Raw genomic sequence first — 24,935 nt, forward strand, 5'->3', positions numbered from 1 at the left:
CCCTCAATTTCCAAGGACTACACTGGCAGCACTTGCCAGGATCAGGAGAGAATAACAGGAGAACAGCGTGTGTGTCTCTAAGGTACTCACATCTGGAAGAACTCGACGGAGACATTGGACTGACACTTTACAAAGGGACCTTTTGGATCGGTAAGAATCCCACACTTGGAAGTGGCATTCACAAGGCTCAGCTCACTGGGATCGCAGCCTCCAGCGAGCCCTGTGTTTAACTCGACATTGTCAAGCTCCTCGTCTGAAAGGACTTCTCGCCTGTAATGAATAAAAGATTGACTGACCATCCGTTTTCTCGGTATGTCCAGCATTCACCTGAATATGCTCTTGGTAGTACAGTGAGCTAGTGCAGTGCCATGGGCAGGTCTAAGTTTAAGCAGATAGACCTAGGATCCTGGCACCTACGTTGAAGGAGATGGATGAACACAACATCAGAGGAGTATTAGAACGCCTCCACAGGATCTCACCGGTTCCTGGATTTTAAAGTCAGACGGGACCGTTACGACTCCAGTTAGATGTCCTGCATACTATAGGCCAGAGATTTCACCCAGCAATTCCTGCCTCCAGCCCACTAGATGCCTCTCAAGGGGTGGCCACAATGACACAGCTGAACTAGGACAATTGTATCTCGAAGGTACCATCACTTTTCAATGCCAAGAGCGCTAATGGACCATTGCCAGGTGCCTGAAGGCCAACCTGACTCTGTGTATCTGACTCCTGGGACACATTTGGGTCGCCCCGGGCCTGTACATTGTTTGCTTATGTTCTACCAGACAGCCTGCTGCAACAAGCAGTGTTCTAACTCATTCCATCTGCTCTTTGACTATCAGGGGAAAAAACCCTCTGGGTCAGGGACTTAACGGTGGGTCAGCACTGTCCATGTGGCTGGGAAGGGAGCCTAGGTAGGGAAGCGAGGAGGTGCAATGAATTGACACCATCGCCACAGCAGCCTGCTTTGGCAGGGATCACGGCAGTCCCTGACAGAATCCCAGAGGGAGGGCAGATGCTGGCAATGGAGCCTGCCCTCCCTTGGATCATCCCACCCAACAGGCAGGGAGGAGTAATTGACACCTTCCTGCAGAAAGGCCTGAGAGTCCAGCTGGACACAGGGTCTGAGTCACCTCTCTATCCCTCTGGGTTTATGGGGTTGACTCCTTGGAAGTCATGGGCATGAAACTGGACCAGTGCAGTGATGCCTCAGGCCCATGCTCTCCACACACAAGGGCGCTGTCACTTCCTCACCTTAGCAGTGAGCAGGACAAATACATAGGTGGACCCAGAGAGGGAGAAGAAAGATCAGAGATGCACTACGCAGTGCATTACCTCCTGGAACATTAACTAGGGTTTAATGAACTGCCTTTCAGGAGCCAAGTCTGGTCTGTATATATGCAGGGCCAGTACCTGCGCCGGGGGAATGTTCTTGTGATGGGGACTTTCCAGCTTTCCCCAAACACATCCACATCCTTCACTCGAGTGCCATCTGGCTTGGTAAAGTCGTTTTTATACTTCCCATCAAAGTTGCCGCACAAGCCTTCGACTTTGTTCTTGTAGGTGTTGGCCAGGGTTATATCTAATGGGGCCAGAAGGAAAAGCCGATGGAAAGAAACTCGTAGCCACAAGTGCACAGGTGACACAGAATGGACAGTTAGGCAGCCCCCCAGCATGAGCCATGCCACAGGCTGAGAATGTGGCAGGTGCCCTGTGCATGGGAGACAGACCTGCATTCAGAACTCCTGCAGGGCTAGGCCCACTTATACTGGCGACATAAAGGGAATCGCTGCTCGTTGATAATAATTACCCTTATTTATAGGACACCTCTGCCCAAGGGTTCCTACACAGCCCACATACTTGTGCGCACATCTCACTTTCTCCCCCACACACCCTACAGACTGACATATACCCTCGACTCACCTCTCCGATACAGTCCACCTGCTCTGGAATGGTACATCTACACGGCAATGGAAGACCTGCAGCACGGCCGCGGCTTGCCCAGACCAGCTGACTCAGGCTTGCGGGGCTTGGGCTGCCAGGCTAAAAATAGCAGAGCAGATGTTCGAGCTCGGGCTGAAGCCTGAGATCTGAGGCCCTGTGAGGAGGGAGGATCTCAGAGCCGGGGCTTCAGCCTGAGCCTGAATGTCTACACAGCTATTTTTGGCCCTGCAGCCCAAGCCCTGCGAGCCCAAGTCAGCTGACTCAGGCTCTGGAGCTCAGTGCCCTGGGTTTTTTATTGCAGTGCAGATGTAACCTAAGGGATCTCCCACCCTGCAAGGTGCATTCTATTGAATATCATTGAGTTCTTGGAAAACAGACCTTCCTTTCCTGCAAGACAGCTGGGATTTTAAGGCTTTGGGACTATGATTACGTGTATAAACACCCTGGATCCACGCCCCATTCTACCCAAAGCAATGATGTTCTGGGGGATCCAGAGAGAAGTATTGCTGTCTCTCTAGTTCCCGGGAAATAATTTGTCACCGGTTATCTGGGATTTCATACTACAGAGAAGAATCATGCGGTTAGACAATGCAAGTTCACAATTTACTTGGGGATTGGAATCTCCGATAGGACATGGCATTCAATGCATTCTGCAGTGAGTTCTCTTGGTCATTCTTACCTAAGTTTTCAGCACCATCATAGCTGAGCGATAAGCCAAAATCTGTCTCCATGTAAATTCTTGTAGGTCTCTGGTATATGCGAAGACCTTCATGAGGCTGGGCAGGGGGGATGGTTTTCACTCCATCCAGCTAACAGAGACAGAATTATTTATAACTCAGTGGACAGATCAAATTCAGACCTGCTTCCAGCAGAGGTGTGTAACACCCAGCTAATCTTTCCTGTTTTCAGGTTTTGTAATGAAATTTTCAGACAGTGATAATCATAAACAACTGATGTTCATCTCCTCACTGTAGCTAAATGCTGTGTAGAAAGAAGCCAGATTGATCTGAATTTCAATATTTTCATACCACTCTGGGAGCCCTCTGGGGTTTGGCTAGAAAAGACAGTGACTAGGTTTTACTGCCAGAAGTGTTAGCAGCAGCAGCTGCCTGTCTCTGGGAGTGCCTCCCAAGACCAGCCCAAGCTGCCCCATTTGTGATCCCATGCTGGGAAAGCACATCATGCTGTGCCAGGCAGAAATGTGACCCATTGTTGGGAATAGCTGACTTGTTGGGTCCAGAGTGCAATATTGTTTACTGACCTGCCTGAGCGAGACTGGGAGCCAGGAACTCAGGGATTTTAAACCCAGCTCTGACGCTGATATCATCAGCAGGTCCCTTGACTTCTCAGTGGCTCGGTTTCCCCATCTATAAAGTGGGGACCATTATCCATATTTACCTACCTCACAAGGCAGCTGTGGGGGATACTTGCTTAATCTTTGCAAAGTATGATGAGAAGCTGAGACACTGAGAAGCATTGTGTGCTAGTTAGTTTGCAGAAAGGGCTCAAATATAGTGATGCGTATTCTGTGAAATGCCTATTTAAATACAGCCCCGCATCTGCACTCAGGCATTGTTCCTGAGGCCAGCATCAGACTTCGCTCTGAGCAAACACGAGACAGAGTTTCCAGTGGTTACACTGAAAGTCCATTTTGGAACCAGACAGCAGCATTTATGTTCTTCATAGGCCCATTCAGAGACCATGAGACATTCTGCTGCAGTCTAGAAATCCTAAGTGGCATAATCAGTACACCTTATAAATGGTCAGGAATCCCTATTGGTCACTCCACATTTTTTGATGTTACAGCAGTAGGAGTGTGCAGCTTAATGCACTTCTTACCACAAGCTGCTTCTTCTGCCTGAACCACACTGTGTGATTGTAAACGGTGACATGTATCTCCTGGAGGAAAGAAATGGGGGACCCTCCGGGGAAAAGCTTGTTCTTTCCCTCAATGCTGAAGGATGGCAGGCGGTCAGGGATGCTGGAGACAGTCTGAGACAGCATGTATGTATGTTTGCCTTGGAAGTGATGCATCAAGCCATCAAACGTCAGGTAGTGTGGATCTCCAGTGATGAGGCACTTCCCAAAGCCTAACAGAGAACAGTCACATTAGCCTCCAGCGTGTATGCAGAGCCCAGTCGAACAGGGCCGAGTCTGTGCTGTGGCTCAGTTTTAATAAAGGGCTGGAGGGTTATGACATGCTTTCCTGTGAAAGCTACGATAGGTGCTCAGATACCACAGTATGGACACACAGACCGGCAGGCAGATGGTGAAACTCATCTCTGTGCTGAGAGCCTGTGGAAGTCCTCTGGGCTGAAGCAAGGTTTGAGTGGTTCACAGGCCCTGTGAGATGTGCATGGCACATACGGTTCCTTTGCAGAGGGGTGAGTCTCACCATGACAATGCAGTGGGCTTAAAGTGGGCTCGAAGAAGTGCCAGTTCGGTCATTGCCCAACAGCGGAATTTCAATAAGTTGCAACACAATGTTGGGGCCTTTACACCTTGTGTCTATGTTTGAAATGACACTTTGTCTGGCTCTGACCTGCATCTCACCTACCTCTGAGGTCTTTGTATTTATTGCTGTTTGCGAGACCTTGCAACCAGCTTTTAATGTGTTGGATAAAAGCAATAAAGGGGTAGGATGTGGCTGACCCCCATGAAAGTGCACAAAGGAGAAGGACAGGGGTGCAAGAAGGCTTCTCCCCTTTTCCATCCGCCCATGCAGGGGCCAGCCACAATCCAAATCCCAGTGCTCTCCTAAACACAGGCTCTGCTTCTTTCTGGTGCCACAGGAATGCTAGGACAGCTCAAATGGGGAAGGCAAGAGGCTGGAGTTTTATCATCCTTCCACACTGGCCAGCTACACCGCAGAAAATATGCCACCCTGCTCTGCAAATCACAGCTGGGGAATTATTTGCTTGGCAATGAAATACAAGAGCATCTCTAGCAGAGCTGGTCAGACATCTGAGAAACTGATTAATCAAATCAATTATTTGATGAGAAACAACCCAATCCCTTGGCAGCCACATTCAACAGGTAACGTTTGTCCAGCTCTGATCTCTGGTGATATTTTTTTTTCTCTTCTTTCATTGTTGTTCTCAGGCTAGCCATGCACTGGAGGACAATGGAGTAATTGCCAATGGATTCATAGGCACTAGTCTTTCCTTCTTTTTAAACTTCATTCTCCGCTGTAATCTGAATTTGACCTTTGGCAGAGATAACATAGGAACTCGTTGCCTTTTGTATCTTTGTTACCAACCAAATATCAGGTTAGTTTCTATTTAAAAAAATACATCTCAATCTGTTGTTCCATTTTCCTCCACAAATTCGGTGTCGGTTAGGAGAACACATCACTCAGAGAGCGGAGACCTTGCCATGTTCTCTGATCAGTACCATACTATCACTCAGACAGTCAGGACTGAAATGGAATTATACTTATTGCAAATGCAAATGCAGGCCTGATTTGCCGCGGCTCTACGCCTTGCACCATCACACCCAGAGGGGCAAAGTCAGTGGAACGTCTGTGAGCATTTTATGCCCACTTTGCCCCAACTTTCTGCAGGTGAAAAGGACAACACATGGAGCAAGGCCACAGAGGGTCAGAGCCCTTGTGTTCTGTCATGTTTGGAAAATGATAAGTGAATTTTCTGTTACAGAAGTACTGGGGGCCAATTCTTGTTTACACTGGGAGCCCTTTCCACCGCAGTGGCAGTGCAGAGCAGCCTCAGGGTGGCACACGTTACTGTTACCTCTGCTTCTAAGGTTCCCTTGCACTGGTAAATGGCCCTCCCTTGTGAAACAAACAATGGCTGCCTCCGGCTTGGATACACTGGAGGGTGGAATGGACTCTTGGTGCCCACCCCCGCCCCCACACCTGCCAGGACCTAGACGCACATACCTGTCGGTTTACATTGGTATTTCCCCTTGTTGTTGAGGATACAGATCTCCCAAGCATCACAGCCATAGAGCTGGCACTGGATGGCGTTGTCCTTCTGACACTTGCATTTGTGGCTGCAGTGGGGTTTTACCCAGCTCTCCCCAGCCTGTGGGAACGCATGCAGTGTTAATGATACATGACACTGCTCTTCTCCAGGTGTGCAATACAAGGTCAGCAGCAAAGGAAGTGAACTGTAATCGACTGTTCAGGCCATTCCTTGGCTGCCTAATCAAGGCCAAGTCTCATGGAGAGCCCATGCGGGGATACCAGACTCCGTTGGCTGCGTTAGGGCCACAGAGAAATTTTGAGAGCTTTGCTTGTGCCCTGACAAACATATACAATGTTACCTTTGGATTCACTGCAACAGACTCTTGTCTTTTCTCCACCCTGCTACACTACAGTGACAACAAAGCTGAAGACCTGCTGGTCTTATTGCCTGGTGTGTGCTAATTTAGACATAAAACAGGACAGGGCCAAACATCCAGAGAGACCTCTGGCAAATCACCAGCAGCCACATTTTCAAAAGGGGCCACTGATTCTGGGGCCTCTGTTTCGGAGGACCCACCTAAGATACTCAGTGTGGGGGATGGCCTCGATGACCACTGGAGGTCCCACCCAGCCCTATGTTGCTATGATTCTATGATCCCTTGGTTCTGATTTGCCAAAGCACTGAGCACCTGCAGCTTCCACTGGCTTCATCTGGAGCTGCAGCTGCTCAGAAGCTCTGCAAATCAAATCCAAGGTGTCTCCGTTTAGTAATTGCAGATTTATTTCTATTTGACCCACCAGGGCAGCAGGCAGACGCTCCAGCAGCTATTTACAGCTGTTAAAGCCGATAATCACCTGGTACAGAAACTACTTACGCTGTAGTAGTTATCTTCATCATCCCTGCAGCCACAATCGCTCAGTAGTACACACTGGTCATCGCTAAGCACGTAACCCTCATTGCAAACACAACCTTCCGTGCATTCCGCTGGCTTTTCACAGAGGGACGATGCATAAATATTATTACATGTGGCTGGGCAGGGAGAAGCACACTCAGTGTAATAGCTGTTGGATGGACAAGGCAATGCTGTGTGAAGAGAATAAAAACAGCATTATTACAAAATGCCAGAGAACTATTCGATGTTCCAGAGCAGACATGCCTGGTGCTGACTGGAAGGACTTGGATGGCAACAGAGCACTAAAGGTTACTTCTTTATGATGCAATGGTGATGGCATAGTTATGGATTCATTTATTGTTGAAAACAGGTAAGCCCCTCAGAGGCTGTCAATTCAATTCTAGCATGAGCACGTCTGAGTTTCTGGGCATTGCTCTGAGATGTGCTTTTCAGCAGTCTAGTTCAGTATCACATCTAGTCTTGGTCACTATTCAAAAAATAAACACAAGAAAAGTGTGACGGCCAGATCCACCAGCGGCTTTGCATTGCTCCGGTGGCCCAAAACAGCCAGAATCATGGTTTAACTGACTGGCAACATTTGTATTTCTGTCTCTTGCATTGCGGGAGTGGTACAAGCTAGCCAGAGTGTGGCAGCAAATCTGGCTCTTCATATGCAACAGACCCTTAGTCCTTCCTCCGGCAACACCCCCATGGATGCCAAGAGGAGTTTGGAATGAGTCCGAGCCATGTAAGGACGGCAGCACTAGGCTCAAAGGGCTCATGCTCTTTAGTCTCCTTATCTCCCTTCTTCATTGTAGCCTTGTTACCGTGTCTACCAACGTCCTCTCGGCTGCTCAAACCAACCCACCACAGAGCTGCTTCTCAGAAGTGGGCCTAGTTGTGAATGCTGTTGATCACTTTTAACTCCCATTGACTTCAGTGGGAAATGCAAATGTTCAGGATTTGGCCCAGCTATGAACACAGGGCCCATGCTGTAACAGAGTCCTAACTGCAGCTAATGACACTGTATCTTCCTGGCATCTTTGATTTGTTAATTAACCACCCAGCTAACACCGCTCGTTAATTCTCACGCCACTGTCAGCCATCGAAATGCCAGGCTGTTTACGCTGAGTCTACTTACGACAGAATGTGCTGGTCCTCCATTTAATGATGACTCCCTGCTTCTTGCAGGTGTCCACATAGGCCTGTGTGATGGCACAGAGAGTGGACAGCATGCCGTCATATTTACACATGTCGTAGATGCAGGTCTGGATGAAGAGGTCAGGCTCAATCAGATGGTGACATGGTTTGAAGGTGTCTGACTTTAAAACATTGCACTGGTTTTCAATGCCTGGCTTCTCCTCTGCCGTGCAAGGTGGGCCCAGCTCTTCTTGTGTGTCTGGCAAGCAGCTGCAAGAAAGCACAACATGGCGTGTTTCAGTTTGGAGAGGACCGTGCAGGCTGACACCCAGGCTGGAATGTTGGCTGCTGGTGAGAGGAGCCAAATGATGGAGGCTGCAGTGTTCTCTCTAGTCACCATATGCCAGGAGCACTGCCGGCTTTCACCACCCCATCAGCGTGTCTCAGCCCTGACACAGAGGGACAACCTCCCTAAGTTGTTCAGATGCAATGCTCATGCAATCCTTGGCATTTCTGCTGGGACTGCCCGTTCAAGCTAACTGGGATGTCCATTAGGGAATAACCGATACCACTAGTTCACTTCACTTACACTATCAGACATATTAGTGACTTCAGATTGTTATTGAATGGGACTGGATTTGACCTGACAAAATGCTGGTGAGTGGTTCTGTAGCTCATTGGTAAATCCTTGAGCCACCCCTACACACATAACAGATTTCACTAACTTTCATCACAGAGGGGAAAAAAGCTTTCACCCTATGCCTCTGTGACCTTCGAGACTTAAGAACCTCTTTCCTTCTGGGGCAGTGGCCTTTGCTGGAGACCCAACAGAATGCCAGCTTCTCAAAGAAGGTGCAGAAGATACACCAGGCAGCATGGCCAGTGCATTTTCCTCTACTTGGCATGTTTTAGAGCAGGGATGTGGTTAAAATGTCTGCAAGGGAGCATGTGATCTGAATCAACACAAGCGGGGGAATGAAAAAGAGCCACGTTTACCCCGCATCACTGTCGGCTTCCACTTTCCAGCTGTTTCCAAACTGTGTGACGTTGTTAGCCTGCATGCCATTGGGCATGAGCAGCTCATCCCCACGCTGGCCATTATAGTTACCGCACATGCCACATACCTACAGCAGAAGAGAATAATGTCATAACCAAGGGGCTCTCATCCCATCCCCACTGCTGACCAAGGAAAGATATGGATAAATATTGCAAAAAATCGGTTAGTAACTTGCACAGTGCTACCCAGTTCAAGCCGTCACTGTAAAATCTTAGTGCACCAATGGAAAAATGAAATGATATTGCAACATATCTGTGGCTCCCTAAGACTTCCTGGCATTTGCCTTGGGAGGGGGCACGCACTCCCTCCAGTAGAGAGGAGGCTAACGAGCTCTTCTGGGCTGAGTCAGCACTAACCGGCCACACCTGGAAGGCTTGTGCGGCCTGGAGGGAGAAAGCTTAAAAAGAGAGAGCCTGCCGTCGACAGGAGCAGTGACCAGAGATTGCTGGCTACAGGGACAGATCATCAAAGAGGATGGCACTCGCAGACCTCGCCGCCCCTGAGACTGCATGGACCTGGCATGAAGCAGGGGTGACCCCAAAGGCGGAGCTGGAGGCAAGCCCTAACCCTGATGAAAGACACTGAGCCTGCAGAGAAGCCAGACTGCCTGAGAGATGGACCTTTTTTCACTCCCTCAGTCGCGGAGGGAGAGGGACAGGGGCCTTTTTGTTTGTTTGTTTTGTCTGGAGAATTCCTTGTGCGCCACAAAGAGGGGAAGGACTCTGTAAACCACTCAAATTGTGGGGGACTCGGGGGGTAGTCTCTGTAACTAACTGCCAGCTATGCACCCAGTTCTGTCATTTCCTGTAACTATCCCTTTGAAACACCTGTAGCTGGTTGTAAAAAGGAAAAGAGAAGAAAACAACGGGTGTGTGCAGGCAGCATTACTGCAAGCAGTAATAATAAAGCAAGAGAAGAAAATAAATTCTAATCAAACCGCAAAGCAGAAGAGGAAAATCCAAGCTTTGAAGTGATGCCTTTTATTTTCTTAACACACTGAATCTCACCTTGGAGAAGTAAGATTCTGGGAGGCTGATTTCCAAGTGCTGATTTCCATCGTATTTCACTAGCAGTCCAAAGTCAGCTTCCACCACCATGTAAATGCCCACATTTCCTATGGACACGCCTCGTAATCGGTTCTTTACCGGAGTGTGGACTCTCTCCTTATTGAGCTGGTGACAACAGACCATTTGTCAGCATAGAACATAGTCACCTAGTAACATTTTTTCTGCTCATAGTTTATTTTCTCCAGGGGATCTGGAGGATTCCCCAACAGAACGTTAGCCCCTTCACAATTCCAACCTTTGAGGCCTCATGGGCTGCAGCGACCACACTTCTGGCCAAGGATTGGACAGAATTCCTATGTCATGCCTTAGCCAGGCAGCTGGAAGGGTCACTGTTGGGGCCCAGGTCCCTCCCCACCAGCCGGGCTGAGTATACATCTCCATTTAATCTCCGGTTCCTGGTTAGCTAATCCAAAAGAATGTCATCCAGTCTCACCTGGTGCGGCTCTCTGTGACCGCAAGTGTCTAAGACATATAGAGATGTTTGAGTCCGCTACAGCTTTTGACTGTGAACCCTGGTTCTTTAGCTAGTTCAGGCAGTGGAAATTTATGATATTGGATCCAAAGATTCTGGGATCAGGCCCTGCAGACAATGACTCACGCAGGGACATTGGTGCTGCAGCATACTGCAAATAGGTGCTGCAAGAAATTACGTGACATCTCAATGTCACCATCCTGGGATACACGCGATGGGTGAGGCAAAACCTTTCCCTGGACCGACACAGCGACACCTGCGCTGCACAGACCGTGATACACATGGCTATCAACGAAAGGCATGCCTGTCCCTTACTAAAATGTGAAGATCCCTTTTCCGAAGGCTGTTTTTCTGTGCTGCTTTTAAGTTATCTGATCTCAAAATACAACAGTCCCACTACGTACCAGGATTGCCTTATTCTTCTGAAGGGTGATTCGGTTGCCATAGATGTCAATGTAAACCTCTTTGAGATATGTGGCCCCTCTTTGTCCTCGGTCTTCGTTTTTGCCACTGACAGTCACAGGAACGACACTGCTGATGTTGCAGACTCGGACCAGGGTGTAGGTGCAGGTGCCCAGGAAGGTGTGCATCACTTGGTCAAAGGTGAAGTAGTGGGGATCTCCTGCCACCTGACAGGATGCTCTCCCTGAAGGTTAAATAAATGTCCAGTGACTTTCGAGGATTTTATAGTGACCTCGGCTAATTAACAACTTCTGTGTTAGTGTGAGGTGTCATCACTATGAAAGGGCCTGAAGTGGGCTCCAAGGGCCTGATCTTGCCCCTGCTTACTAAGGCAAATTCCCACTGAAGACATTCCAGGTTAATGCCAGTCACATTCAGGGCCAATTTTTTGAGTGAGACATCTCAGCTGATCTGCACAAAAAAGTACACACTGGTAGCTGTGCCAGAAAAGGGAGACGTGTTCCTGCTCCTGCAGGCTCTCTGCACAGTGCAGATCACCTGTGTCTACCCCTGCGCGCGAGTACTTGACAAGAGCGATTTAGGCTCTTGGTAGTTTTTAATTTGCCTCCCCCCCTCACAGCCCATTGGTATTTTCCGAAATCAACCCCTTTGAGTTCAACGTTTGCATTTGTGGCATTGGGTGATTTGGGGCTTGATTCTGCATTCCCTACTCAGGTCAAACTCCAGTGATCCTGCAAAGGTCTATGCCAGCTCCACTCCCACTGCAGGGGAGGGAGCTCTGTGATTGCAAGATAGGGGATTTGTCTTTGAATGTCTCTTTGCACTGGCAAGAATCAGCCGTCAGCTCCTTCCTGTGCCATCACATAACAAACAAAGTATCTGGAGAAAGCCCTTCTGGCCCAGAAAGGTCTAATTACTCAACTCACATCTGGAATCATTTTCAGGGAGAACTCACCAGGGGAGTAACAGCCCAGCTCCCCGTCCTGAACACCGCATTTCTCCAGCACTCCACACGCCCAGCCTGTGCAGGTGATGTTGTTATTGCTGTTGCAGGTGCAGCGCTCAGTGCAGGTGTCGTGGGTGAACCAGCTCTCACCCAGCTGTGAGAGAAAGGAGAAGCACTTGACTAGATAATCGTAGAAAGTCTATCGACTAGTGTCACCCGAGTGCATAATCAAAGGAGTTTGGATTAGTTAAATGTCCGTGATACTCTCCATGCCATTAAGTGCCTCCAAAGAGAGACAGTGTGGCCGAGGAGATGGTACCCAGGCCCAGGCCTCCTGAGACATAGGTTCCAGTCTTGGCTCTGTTGCTGGTTGATCTTAAACAAATCACTTGATCACTCTGTGCCTCAGTTTCCTCATCTGTTACACAAAATTGACCTCCTTTGAAAAGTGCTTTGAGACCTGATCTTGAAAAGTGCTTTACACAGTAAAAGCTAGGAATTGTTATTATTTACAGAAACAAATACATCCACAGAACCCACTGATCTAAAATCAGATGAAGTGAATCTGTATTAATTGTTACTAGTTACAGTGACAGAGAACAAACCCCAAATTCTTTCAATCAGTTTCAAGATGCTCAGGATAACTTGCCTGATGATAGTGGTTGTTTCCATCCACACAACCGCAGCTGCTCTCCGGCACACAGGTGTCTCCACTCAGAACGTAGCCTTCGTTACAGAAACAGCCTTCCACTGGTAAGGAGCTGCAAGGGCTAAACGCAGAGGGAGTCACGCAGGTGGAAGGACACCTGCTCCCACAGCTATTGTAATGGCTTCCTCCCGGACAGGAGATTGCTGCAAGTGAGAAGAAAAACCCACATCACTGAAAGGAAAAGATCCCAAAGCAATTCTCTTGAAACTTCCTCTCTTTGTTCCAGGACAGCAAAGGGTGGTTAGAATGCTCTGCATATGGTGACTGCTCTGTGCAATGCAGACCCCTGCTCACTCTGCTTGTGTCTTACTCCCTCCCGCAGCCTGCGCCTGTCTTGCCTAGACAGAGTGGAATGGGGCTTCGGAGCAGGGGCTGTCCTCTGTTGCTTAGACAGTACCCCGAGCAATGGGCCCCCATCTCAGCTGGAGTCCGTAGGTGCTGCTCTAATATACAGAAGAAATCATACGAATAATTTAGGGATAAGGAGGAGACTTTAGTGGGGGCACAATGCCCCAAGTCTTCCTACTGCAGAGTTTTTTGCACCTTCCTCTGAAGCAGCTGGTGATGGGGGCCGTCAGAGACAGCATCCTGAGTTTGCTGGCACGTGGCTCGTTTCCAAGAAGGCCCTTCCAGTGGGGACCGCTTATTGCCTCGATAGGACCTCTCCAGAACAGAGCTTATGCACCCCGTGCACACAAGGTGGGGGAAGGTCACCCTGCTGCTTCCTGGGCAGCAGCTGTTCTATGGGCTAATGGAGCAATGGTGGCCCTGATTCTCCTCTGGCTGACTCCAGCTTTACACTGGAGTACCTCCATGGACTTCAGTGGCTACTGCTGATTCGCACCAATGGAAGTGAGCAAAGACACAGACCCTCTTCCTCTAAAACTGCCAGGCTAGTACCTTTCACAAGGACCTAACATTCCTTCCTAACAATTACAAATAGAAGGGACTGTGGGGAGTTTCACTCGAGTCGCGGCTACTGTTTCTTCCACGGCAGCTCCCCAAACTGGAGATGCTCTTTGGATAAACAGAGCATTTCAACCTCTCAGGCGCTCTTATTTTACCAGCACTAAATTCAGACAAATTAATACTTAGATGCTTTGTGAGGCTAGATCAGATTCAGTCTGAATATTATACCTAACCTGGTAGGATCCAGTGTAGAACTGGACCAGACTCAGGGCAAGAGAACGGAGAGACCATCCTCAAAGGATGACAGAAGAGGAAAGTGCATGCCGTCAGGAATACAGGAAGCTCTAATTTTAAGAGCTTCTTGCATGATGAAAGTTGAATTCCAGAACTTAATAGAGATCAATTACAACACTCACGGCACAAAGTATTATTTCTCCATTCTCTGCAGATCCCAGCATTTGTGCACGACTCTGCATAAGCCTGCAGCCCGTTGCATAAGGACACTGTCGGCTCCTTAGTGTGACACATGTCGTAAACACAGTTTTCCAAGAAAATCTCTGGAGCTACTTTGGCGTGACAGTCCTTGAAGATACCTATGTTAAGTCAGGAAAGAAACAGAATCACTGAAGGGAAGATGGAAGAAGCCGAGCGGTGCCACTAACCATCCCCTGTCATGGCAAGGAGTCAGTGCTCCCTGGCCAGTGTAGGCTGACCAGCTCGCTAGACTCAGCCAGACCAAACCTGGAGCTGAATACACCCAAACACTGATGAGATTTGGCTCAGTTTGGCTTAGGCCTGTCTCTACCATTTGCAGGGTAAGTACAACGTCACTCAAAGCGGACACCCTTGTTCTTGAATAGAGAGCTAGCAACGCCCTGGTAGTTACTGTTTCCGGAGGAGGGAAGGCCTAAAGCACTTCAGATACCCCTGTAAGAAAGCGGGCAATGGGGACCACCACACTATGTCTCTGCTGCAGCAGAGTGCAAGTTAATGGGAGCTCTGTGCGGGCAGGAGCGGCAGAACGAGGCCCTTGAAGTGCAATGCCCAAATAATCGTCACATCCTGGTGCCATCTCAGTGCACGATCCAGTCCGAGCAGGTAACTCAGGGCAACTCCTGGGGCTTCTAGTTCAGCTTTTCGCACTGGGGGCCATACACATGTCCCTGGGGACTCGGGGCCGTGGCCCCAGGGAGCGAAGTCGGGACGGAGGCAAGGGCAGGCTGTCATTGGGAATGATTTCAATCAGCTCGCCCAGGACCCAGCCACGGGCATCGTACCTGTCGGGTCGGTGATCATGCCACAAGCTGTGTCCTCCCTCGCTTCGCTCTCCAGCTGGGGGTCACAGACCAGCACTTGGTCAGGGGAGCATCTGGCAAGAGGGAGAAAAGCTTCTGATGAATGTTTCTTTATCTCCCCGGGCCAGATCTGGACGGGACGATGCCACGTCTGCCCAGCAGGGACGACTCGATTCCAGCCACAGAGTGGAATCCAGGCTCCCTGAAAGGCTGCGTTCTGCCCCCACCTCCCCCACCACAGGAGGGAGCTCCCATTCCCGCACTGGGCACCTTGGGGTGCTCCACGACTCAGACGGAGTTGAATGAGGGGTGGAACACGCTGCTGCGGGAACCAGTGGATCGGTCCGGCTCCTGACTGGGACAGCAGGTGACCTCCCACCCACCAGCAGGTCTTCCTGGACTGGGGGACAGCAGACCTGCGAAGGCAGATGGTAGCAGGCCAGCCACTCACCGCCTGCTTATGCTCAGCTGGGGAGGGGGCTCTTGGGTGTACGGGAGAGGATGGTTGTGCTCAGCCCCAGGAGGAGCCGAGGTGGTGGACCCCTGGATGGGCGCCATGTGGCTGAGTAGGCAGCACGCTTTCCTAGAGCTTTTGTAGCAAAGACCCCCTGATTAGCGTCCTTCTGTACGTACATGGTGTTATTCTCTGCCACCTGCCAGCTCTCTCCAAGCTCCGTGGAATCTCCTGCAATGCTGCCATTCGGCTTTAGGTTGTCATCCTTTGCATCGCCATTGTAATTACCTATCCAAAATGAAAACCGTGTAAAATACCTGAAATTCACAACTCCGCAATGCACACTAGCGTGTGGTTGTCAAACACATTGTAATGAACCGGCTAGCGTGTATGTGCACCATGCCCGCTCCGGGAAGGACTACGAACTGCTCCCTGCGCGGCTCAGACACCGCACTGCTCACAGCTGAGGAAGATTCCATGGGAGATTAAATGGTAGGGGTCTGTGTGTTTGGAGCAAATGGTTTGGCGTTCCGATTGTGTCAGATCACACGGTGACTTGGGTAAATGGGTTACAATACAATGAGAACTAACCCGCACCCTTACACTCAAATTCTATCATTTCCGAGGCTTCGAAGCCCTGGGGGTAACACTCAAGGAGACGTCATCCCACGGGGATCCCACGCTTCTACGCCAGAAGAGAGGAAGCGGTCCTAGGGAATGAGTCGTTGGATGGGAAAACCCAGGACGCTGCCCCTGTAAGGGACCAGGCCTGGGAATTCCTGTAGTGCAGAGCGGGACAGGGCTCCTCTCTCTTCCAGCCAACTGGGAGGAGCTCTCCCTAGAAGGGCAATACATATGCTGGCTTCTCCCTCAGAACAGGGAGAGGCTGACAGGAGAAGGAAGCCAAAGCAAGAAGGCTGAGCTCCAGCTGAGAAGGGCTGGGAACGGTAGCTCCCCAGGAGCAGATGGGCACAGAAGGAGAGCCCCGGGTGTGGAAGAAGAATCATAGAATCACAGAATATCAGGGTTGGAAGGGACCTCAGCTTTGCACTGTTTCTTTTTAAAAACTAGCCCCAGACGGGAGTGCGCATAGCCACAAACTACACCATCTGCTCAAGAAAGTCCCTCAAAAAGCACAAGAACAAATCCGCAGAGACACACCCCGAGAACTCCGACCAGGGGTATTCTATCTGCGACCCAAGATCCATAAACCTGGAAATCCTGGACGCCCATCATCTCAGGCATTGGCACCCTGACAGCAGGATTGTCTGGCTATGTAGACTCCCTCCTCAGGCCCTATGCTACCAGCACTCCCAGCTATCTTCGAGAGACCACTGACTTCCTGAGGAAACTACAATCCATCGGTGATCTTTCTGAAAACACCATCCTGGCCACTTTGGATGTAGAAGCCCTCTACACCAACATTCCACACAAAGATGGACGACAGGCCATCAGGAACAGTATCCCCGATAACGTCACGGCAAACCTGGTGGCTGAACTTGGTGACTTTGTCCTCACCCATAACTATTTCACATTTGGGGACAATGTATACTTTCAAATCAGCGGCACTGCTATGGGTACCCGCATGGCCCCACAGTATGCCAACATTTTTATGGCTGACTGAGAACAACCCAGGAACCTATCCTTGCAACAAAGCCCGTTGCCAACTGTGTCCGCTTATCTAATCAGGGGACACCATCATAGGGCCTAATCACATCGGCCACACTATCAGAGGCTCGTTCACCTGCACATCTACCAATGTGATAGATGCCATCATGTGCCAGCTATGCCCCTCTACCATGGACATTGGTCAAACCAGACAGGCTCTACGTAAAAGAATAAATGGACACAAATCAGGGGTCAGGAATTATAACATTCAAAAACCAGTCGGAGAACACTTCAATCTCTTTGGTCACTCGATTATAGACCTAAATGTGGCCATACTTCAACAAAAAAAACTTCAAAAACAGACTCTAAAGAGAGACTGCTGAATTGGAATTAATTTGCAAACTGGATACAATTAACTTAGGCTTGAATAAAGACTGGGAGTGGATGTGGCATTACACAAAGTAAAACTATTTCTCCATGTTTATTCCCCTCCACTCCCGCCCCCACTGTTCCTCACACGTTCTTGTCAACAGCTGGAAATGGCCCACCTTCATTATCACTACAAAAGGTTCCCCCTGGCCCCGCTCTCCTGCTGGTAATAGCTCACCTTATCTGACCACTCTTGTTACAGTCTGTATGGTAACACCCATTGTTTCATGTTCTCTGTGTATATAAAATCTCCCCACCGTATTTTCCACTGTATGCATCCGATGAAGTGAGCTGCAGCTCACGAAAGCTTATGCTCAAATAAATTTGTTAGTCTCTAAGGTGCCACAAGTCCTCCTTTTCTCATAGCCACAATGGGGTGCTCAGGAGGGAAGCAGCCCTGATACATCCCTGTTGAACCTGCTGAGCTTCAAGTATTGCCAGGCTTGTCTCCTGGCAATCTAACTGGTCTCTGCTTGCTTCAGAGCGGAGTTTCTCACTCATCACCCACGTGTGTTAACCTGGGGTCTCCTTTGCTGTGTCACTAGATCAGAACTGGGTCTCTTACATGCATCAGATACATGTCTCTGACCTCTCTCTGGCATCTGCTCTATTCCGTCTTGCTGGACTCTCAAGGGCTCCCTGCGATTTGTGTCCTGCACAGCACCCAACATTTGGTTACGCTTGACAAAGAATACCAAAGAATTGTGGAGATTAAACATGAAAAGGACATACACTGGGTTATCTACTCCATCTCCTCGGCTACTTCAGCATTGGTCCCCAGGGGACCATTTTCTAATGCTTTGTCTTGCAGCAGACCCACCTTCTACTGCAGCTGGACAACAAAAAGCAGCTGTAAAAAGAAGGCTCAGTGATCAGAGAAGCCTTTGCCCGTGCTCGGACTGTGACTACGACAGTGCGGAGACAGTATGCATCTGTGAGTGCAAGGAACAAGACAGCAGAGCAGAAAAGCTCAGGACGGCTCCTAAACAGGGATTTGGAAATCTGTCCTGACCCGCAAGAAGGTCCTTAAAGTTTTATTCTCGTTTCCAAGTTGAAAGAAATGAAAAGCATAGATTAGGCCGGATAGTCCCAATCAAAGAGGGACAGACACGCTGCGATGCAAATAAGAGAAAAAAGATACGAGGGGACCTGGACCAGAGGCATCCAGGGTAGGACTGCGATAATATTTAGACTGCGGTTTATGGATGTGTTGAATGTGAGATTCCTCTCCTGTTAAAAATGACATCTGCAGTTGTCATTTCTGACACGAGAGTTAACGCCTGGGTAACCAGATTTCTTGCAAGTTACGTTTGCCAGGTACCCGGACAATGATGGTTCCTTCAATCCAGTGCCCAACATTGCAGTCCATACAAGACAGACTAGATTACTCTGGGATAAACATAAGACGGGACGAAAAAACCCAACCAATCCCCAAACTGCATGATTCATTGAAAAGCTCCCGATCGTATGACTTGACGGTACTCAAGAACAGGGATACTCACCACACAGGCCACAGAGCTGGCCCTTGTAACAACCGGACACTGAGACCTCCACATAGTGATTGCCGTCAAATCTGACCCAGAGACCAAAATCAGTTTCCAAAAGCACGTAGCGCCCGCTGATCTGGACCTTGATCTTGTTTTCAATCACCACGGGCAGGTTCCTTCTGGTGCCATTCACCTGAACAACACGTTGGGAAAGTCTGGTCACGACTAGGTACCCCCATAATTCCCAGGGAATCGCCCATGAATAGTCTAGCCAACGAGTTCACTGGCAGGAATGTTCTCATTCACACTGGGAATTTGGAGGAAATCTGACAGAAAGTTCACAGAGAGCCATTTTCAACTGCCAATCCTGAGTATTCTCCGGGGAAGCCTCATTCTAAGAAGCACACCCAACCAATGAGAAAACAGAAACCCACCATGTGACCTTTACGTCCAATCAAATGTCTCAATTTTTGCAGGTCTCAGTTTAAGCATGTCAGATGATTAAAATACTCCTTTTAAATAACATTTCACTTACAGTCACTTTCCTGTTCTTCAGCAAGGAAATCTGAGTTCCATAGACATCCACGTGCACCGACTTTACATAGGAAACTTTGGTATTGGAGCCCCTGTGCTCATTGGTGGTGGACACGTCAAAGGGTGGAAGCCCCCTGGAGCCGTTGCACACTTTGGAGAGGGTGTAAGTGCAGTTTCCCATGAAATGGTGAACTCTGCCATCAAACGTGTAGTAATGCGGGTCCCCTGAGGCACTGCAGGTGGCACGGCCTTAAAAGGAAGAAACGTGGATTTATCCCCTGCAAATCCCTCCCACGTAACTGCACCCCTGTCACCTGCGCTCCACCGAGCACTTCCTGTTGGTGCGCACTTCCTGCACACACCACTTCAGAGCTCACAGAAACAGCATCGACCGGGAACAGAGTGGGGAGGAGGCAGGCAAGCTGCCCCATCCCTAAATGCCATTGTGCTGTAACTGGAAGACATCTGCGAGGTTCCCTGGAAACTCAGGGAAGTCGTCCTCCCTGATGTGGGTCTTGATCTGGTGATGCGGAAACTAGGCTGAGACCTTCCAAACTCATTTTCCCTTCTGATCGGGGACAAGATCTGAACCCTGCTCTCACAGGGGGAGTGGGCCTCGGGAAGAAGCAGGAGTGGTCACCGTCAGGTCATATTAATTTCTGTAAGAGCAGATCTCGAGAGAGGAAGCTCCCATGTATCGCAACCCATTTCGCCACTTGAGAAGCTAAGTGACGAGCACAAGGATCCACTACAAGTCAGTGGCATCCCACGGAATAATAACAAGATGACGTGACTCCCTGTATCCTGCTTTCACCAGAAGTGACCACTTCCTTTTACAACCAATACAGTGTTCATGTTCCTCGGCTATACCCAGCAATGTGATTTCTGAACACCTAGGAAACTACAATAGCATTGTGGTTGCGTGAAACCCACTGGAAATATCTCATGGATTTTTCAAACTCTGTTACCTAGAAATGGAGGACACAGAACCAAAAATTCATTGTTAAAGAAGAGCACTCTTGGTAGACGTTGAATCTTAGCTCTAACACTAAGGCTTTGGTTCTAAGTTGGAGCCAAACCCAGAAGAGACGTAGTAAACGGAAGCAAATAAGATGTGGTTAAGGGCCTCTGAGAAGAGCTTTTGCAAGCTTGCTCTGTCCGGTCTGACCCCGAGCACTAGGGCTAGCCCCAGGTTGTCCTCCAGCAAGACTCAAAGGCTTAGACAAACCTGCACTAGTTCCACACTTGGCTAGAGCTACCAGCTGCTTTACCATTTGTAAGGTGAAAAGGTTTTGGGTCGCACCGATGGAATAACTCTACCTGGGGGACTGGTCAGCATTACTGTTGGACTTGCCTTCCTAAAACATAAATGTGGAGTTTTCAAACAGCTATTAGGGTGGAAACGTAATCTGCAGTCAGGCACCAATTTCTCACCCCACATGTGAATGGGGAGGAGCTTTGTCCAACACGGAGGAACCCACGTTACCTGTCTGACAGGGCTCTGCTGTCGTTGGAGTTGCTGTGGTCGGGGACTCTCCTGGCAAAATATACAAAGGAAATAACATGAAGAGGTTGGTCACTCTGTTCTGTGAGGAGTAGACTAGGACGACTCTTGAACAGTTTCCTCTTGGACTTTAAATGATCATGTGATCAGGAGAAATGTGATTCGACAAACACTGAGCGCAATCTCAAAACGTAATAGCTCTTAAAACGCCTCACGATAAACAGACGGAACGTGTCTTTACCACCTGCCCCCCAACTCCACCCCCAGTCCTCCTCTGTGAGTAGAGAGAAGGATTTATTCTCAGCCACAGTCTCCTAGCAGATTAACCTGTGCTGCTTATTGTGTGGGGCGGAGTGGTCTCCGAAGCAGGGCTTGTTCCTTGCACTGTTGTAGACTCTAACGAGATGATCACAGCATTGGTTGGTGAGGGCCAGGAACCCAGCGTGAGGTTCAGTAACATACACGGTGGGAACTGGGGACCCTTCTCCAAAATGAACCGTTCTGCCTCCCAGATGTTACGTTCTTTGAAACCTCATCTGCACCCAGCCACCGAGTTCACAGCCCACCAGGAAATGTCCAGGAGATTGAGGAAGCACTGAGAGATCCACCTTACCTGGTGGACTGGTGCCTACTGTAGTTGGACTTGAAGTCGTTGAGGCGTCTACTGGAAAAAGATACAAAGACATTCACGTTGAGAGGCTGTTCATGCTGTTCTATGAAAAGTTCTATAGGATAACCCTCGGAAGCTCTTTTTTAGACTGCAGATGACCACGTGTGAGAAATGTGATTCTAGAAACACAGAGCACATGACATGTGCCCAAACAGCACCCAGCATCCAGAGACACGTCATTCTCAGAGACGCCTGTTATGCAAAACACCTGCGACCTGGTAGCTCTCTCAGAAAAGGGAGACGTGTTCCTGCTCCTGCGGGCTCTCTGCACCGTGCAGATGACCTGTGTCTACCCCTGCGCGCGAGTACTTTGCAAGAGCAACTTAGACTCTTGGTAGTTTTTAATTTGCCTTCCCCCCGCAGCCCATTGGTATTTTCCTAAATCAACCCCTTTGAGTTCAACGTTTGCATTTGTGACATTGGGTGATTTGGGGCTTGATTCTGCATTCCCTACTCAGGTCAAACTCCAGTGATCCTGCAAAGGTCTATGCCAGCTCCACTCCCACTGCAGGGGAGGGAGCTCCGTGATTGCAAGATAGGGGATTTGTCTTTGACTGTCTCTTTGCACTGGCAAGAATCAGCCGTCAGCTCCTTCCTGTGCCATCACATAAGGGATAAAGTATCTGGAAAAAGTCCTTCTGGACCAGAAGCGTCTGATTACTGAACTCACACGTGGAACTTTTTTCAGGGAGAACTCACCAGGGGGGTAACAGCCCAGCTCCCCGTCCTGAACACCGCAGATCTCCAGCGATCCACACGCCCAGCCTGTGCAGGTGATGTTGTTATTGCTGTTGCAGGTGCAGCGCTCAGTGCAGGTGTCGTGGGTGAACCAGCTCTCACCCAGCTGTGAGAGAACGGAGAAGCACTTGACTAGATAATCGTAGAAAGTCTATCGACTAGTGTCACCTACGTGCGGTGCTTTGCAAACTCTGGGTCCTGACCCAGTCCTGGGTCACGGAATGGAAGGCGCTGGGTCGCGGCACCTCTGGCCAGCCCCCCCACCGGGCTGTTAAAGTGCCGTCGGCGGTGCTTTTCGGCTAAGGCCGGCTAGTCCCTACCCATTCCCCCACTGCGCAGCGCCCCCACAAACTGAGTGCGGGGGTGGGGAGCGATGCCTGTGGGCGAGAGCCACGCAGAGCCGCCTGCGTGCCTCCTCCTAGGAGCCAGACATGCTTCTGGATGTTTCTGGGGCCCAGTGTGGTCTGCAGTGCCAGGACAGGCGGGAAGCCTTCCTCTGCACCCCAGCTCCGCTGCTCACCAGGACCTTCCGGAGGTAAGCCCGTGTCCGAACCCCGTGCCCCAATCCCCTGCCCCAGCCCTGAGCACCCTCCCCATACCCTGCATCCCAAACACTCTGTCCCCGACCCCACCTCAGAGCCTGCACCCCCAGCCGAGAGCCCTGAGTCCCTGCCACACCCCAACCCCCTGCCCCAATCCTGAGCCACCCCCAAATCCGGAGCCCTCTGCTGCAGCCCACAGCCCTCAGCCCCAGCCGAGAGCCTGCACCCCCAGCTCAGAGACCTGACCCCTTCCACACCCCAACCCCGTGCCCCAGCCAGAGCCCCATCCCGCACCCTGAACCCCTCATTCCCGGCCCCACCCCTCAGCCCTCACCCCCGCACCACAATCCCCTGCTCAAGCCCTAAGACCCTCCCACACCCCAAACCCCTCATCCCAGCTCCGCTGCGTCGCTGGTATCAACAATTTTCTTCAACTGGGTCACAAAAACAAGAGTTTCAAAACTCCTGCCCTAGTGGATAATCAAAGGAGTTGAGAACAGTTCAATGCCTTTGATACTCTCCATGCTACGAGCTCCCTCCCTAGTGAGACACTGTGGCCCAGGAGAAGGTGTCTGGGACTGGGACACTTGAGACCTGCGTTCTAGTCTGAGCACTGGCCTGCTGGATGAGCTTACGCAAGCCATTTGACCGCTCGGTGCCTCAGTTTCCCCTTCTGTAAACTGGAGAGAATGATACCGACCTCCTTGGTAAAGCGCTTTGAGATCTGCTCTTGACAAGAGCTAGGAATGGTTATTATTTACATGAACAATTAGATCCACACAACCCACTGACCTGAGCCCAGAGGAAGTTAGTCTCTCTTCATTAATTATGATCAGTTACAGTCACAGTGAAAGAATCTGGGGGTTGTTGTATCTGTGTCTAGGTGCGCAGGGTAACTTGCCTGATGATAGTGGTTGTTTCCATCCACACAACCGCAGCTGCTCTCCGGCACACAGGTGTCTCCACTCAGAACGTAGCCTTCGTTACAGAAACAGCCTTCCACTGGTAAGGAGCTGCAAGGGCTAAACGCAGAGGGAGTCACGCAGGTGGAAGGACACCTGCTCCCACAGCTCTTGTACTGGCTTCCTCCCGGACAGGAGATTGCTGCAAGTGAGAAGAAAAACCCACATCACTGAAAGGAAAAGATCCCAAAGCAATTCTCTTGAAACTTCCCCTCTTTGTTCCAGGACAGCAAAGGGTGGTTAGAAAGCTCTGCATATGGTGACTGCTCTGTGCTGAGGTTTTTCTCCAGGGACAGAGTGGAAAGCCTTTGTGCAGGGAATGACAGACAGACAGACAGACTAATGATGCCTGGTTGGGGACCGGTTGTATCCAGGGATTGGAAATAGGCAACAGGATACAAGTCCAGCCTTTCACCTATTGACGTGGATGTCGGCTGAAACGCGCCTCTGGTGGCTTGTCTCTCGCAGCGCAGAGCTGGCTGGTGGCCCGTGGAAAGCAGCCGAGATGGGTCATCGGTGTCCAGTGGCTTTCCACGCTCTGACTCTGGAGAGTCCTGTCCTTCTGCTGGTTGGCCGTTCACTCCCTCCCAGTCTCCACACTTCCCTTGCCCTCTGCACACCTGGCCTTCCCCTCTGCCCCTACCTCCTCCCTTCACTGTCCCCTCTCCCGTCCTCCTCCCTTTGCAGCTAATCCCCTCCCGACAAACCAAACCAACCAACCCAATCCCGGCAGGCCCAGGTCATTTACAATCCAGACCCCTGCTCACTCTGCTTGTGTCTTACTCCCTCCCGCAGCCTGCGCCTGTCTTGCCTAGACAGAGTGGAATGGGGCTTCGGAACAGGGGCTGTCCTCTGTTGCTTAGACAGTACCCAGAGCAATGGGCCCCCATCTCAGCTGGGGTCCATAGGTGCTGCTCTAATATACAGAAGAAATCATACGAACAATTTAGGGATAAGGAGGAGACTTTAGTGGGGGCACAATGCCCCAAATCTTCCTACTGCAGAGTTTTTTGCACCTTCCTCTGAAGCAGCTGGTGATGGGGGCCATCAGAGGCAGGATCCTGAGTTTGCTGGCACATGGCTCGGTTCCGAGAAGGCCCTTCCAATGGGGACCGCTTATTGCCTCAAGTGGACCTCTCCAGAACAGAGCTCATGCAGCCGGTGCACGCAAGGTGGGGAAGGTCGCCCTGCTGCTTCCTGGGCAGCAGCTGTTCTAAGGGCTAATGG

At 50.2% G+C, this 24,935-nt stretch overlaps 1 protein-coding gene across 1 annotated transcript in view; it reads right to left on the bottom strand.

Annotated features, from left to right (window-relative positions):
• LOC125642702 (IgGFc-binding protein-like) overlaps nt 1-24,935 on the bottom strand; it is a 124,790-nt gene that overhangs the window by 7,853 nt on the left and 92,002 nt on the right. Inside the window, exons 74-94 of the mRNA XM_075132642.1 lie at nt 23,648-23,850; nt 22,166-22,310; nt 21,410-21,460; nt 20,779-20,829; nt 19,294-19,541; nt 18,774-18,951; nt 15,414-15,522; nt 14,763-14,854; nt 13,902-14,078; nt 12,517-12,719; nt 11,877-12,021; nt 10,903-11,144; nt 9,967-10,131; nt 8,899-9,026; nt 7,904-8,172; nt 6,745-6,953; nt 5,843-5,987; nt 3,784-4,034; nt 2,624-2,753; nt 1,414-1,582; nt 91-270 (exon numbers count right to left, since the gene is read on the bottom strand). Of these exons, the coding sequence (XP_074988743.1) occupies nt 91-270; nt 1,414-1,582; nt 2,624-2,753; nt 3,784-4,034; nt 5,843-5,987; nt 6,745-6,953; nt 7,904-8,172; nt 8,899-9,026; nt 9,967-10,131; nt 10,903-11,144; nt 11,877-12,021; nt 12,517-12,719; nt 13,902-14,078; nt 14,763-14,854; nt 15,414-15,522; nt 18,774-18,951; nt 19,294-19,541; nt 20,779-20,829; nt 21,410-21,460; nt 22,166-22,310; nt 23,648-23,850 (3,490 nt within the window). The remainder of the gene's footprint in view (nt 1-90; nt 271-1,413; nt 1,583-2,623; nt 2,754-3,783; nt 4,035-5,842; nt 5,988-6,744; nt 6,954-7,903; nt 8,173-8,898; nt 9,027-9,966; nt 10,132-10,902; nt 11,145-11,876; nt 12,022-12,516; nt 12,720-13,901; nt 14,079-14,762; nt 14,855-15,413; nt 15,523-18,773; nt 18,952-19,293; nt 19,542-20,778; nt 20,830-21,409; nt 21,461-22,165; nt 22,311-23,647; nt 23,851-24,935) is intronic.

This window comes from Caretta caretta, chromosome 9 (genome assembly GCF_965140235.1).
Source record: "Caretta caretta isolate rCarCar2 chromosome 9, rCarCar1.hap1, whole genome shotgun sequence".
Taxonomy (NCBI): domain Eukaryota; kingdom Metazoa; phylum Chordata; order Testudines; family Cheloniidae; genus Caretta; species Caretta caretta.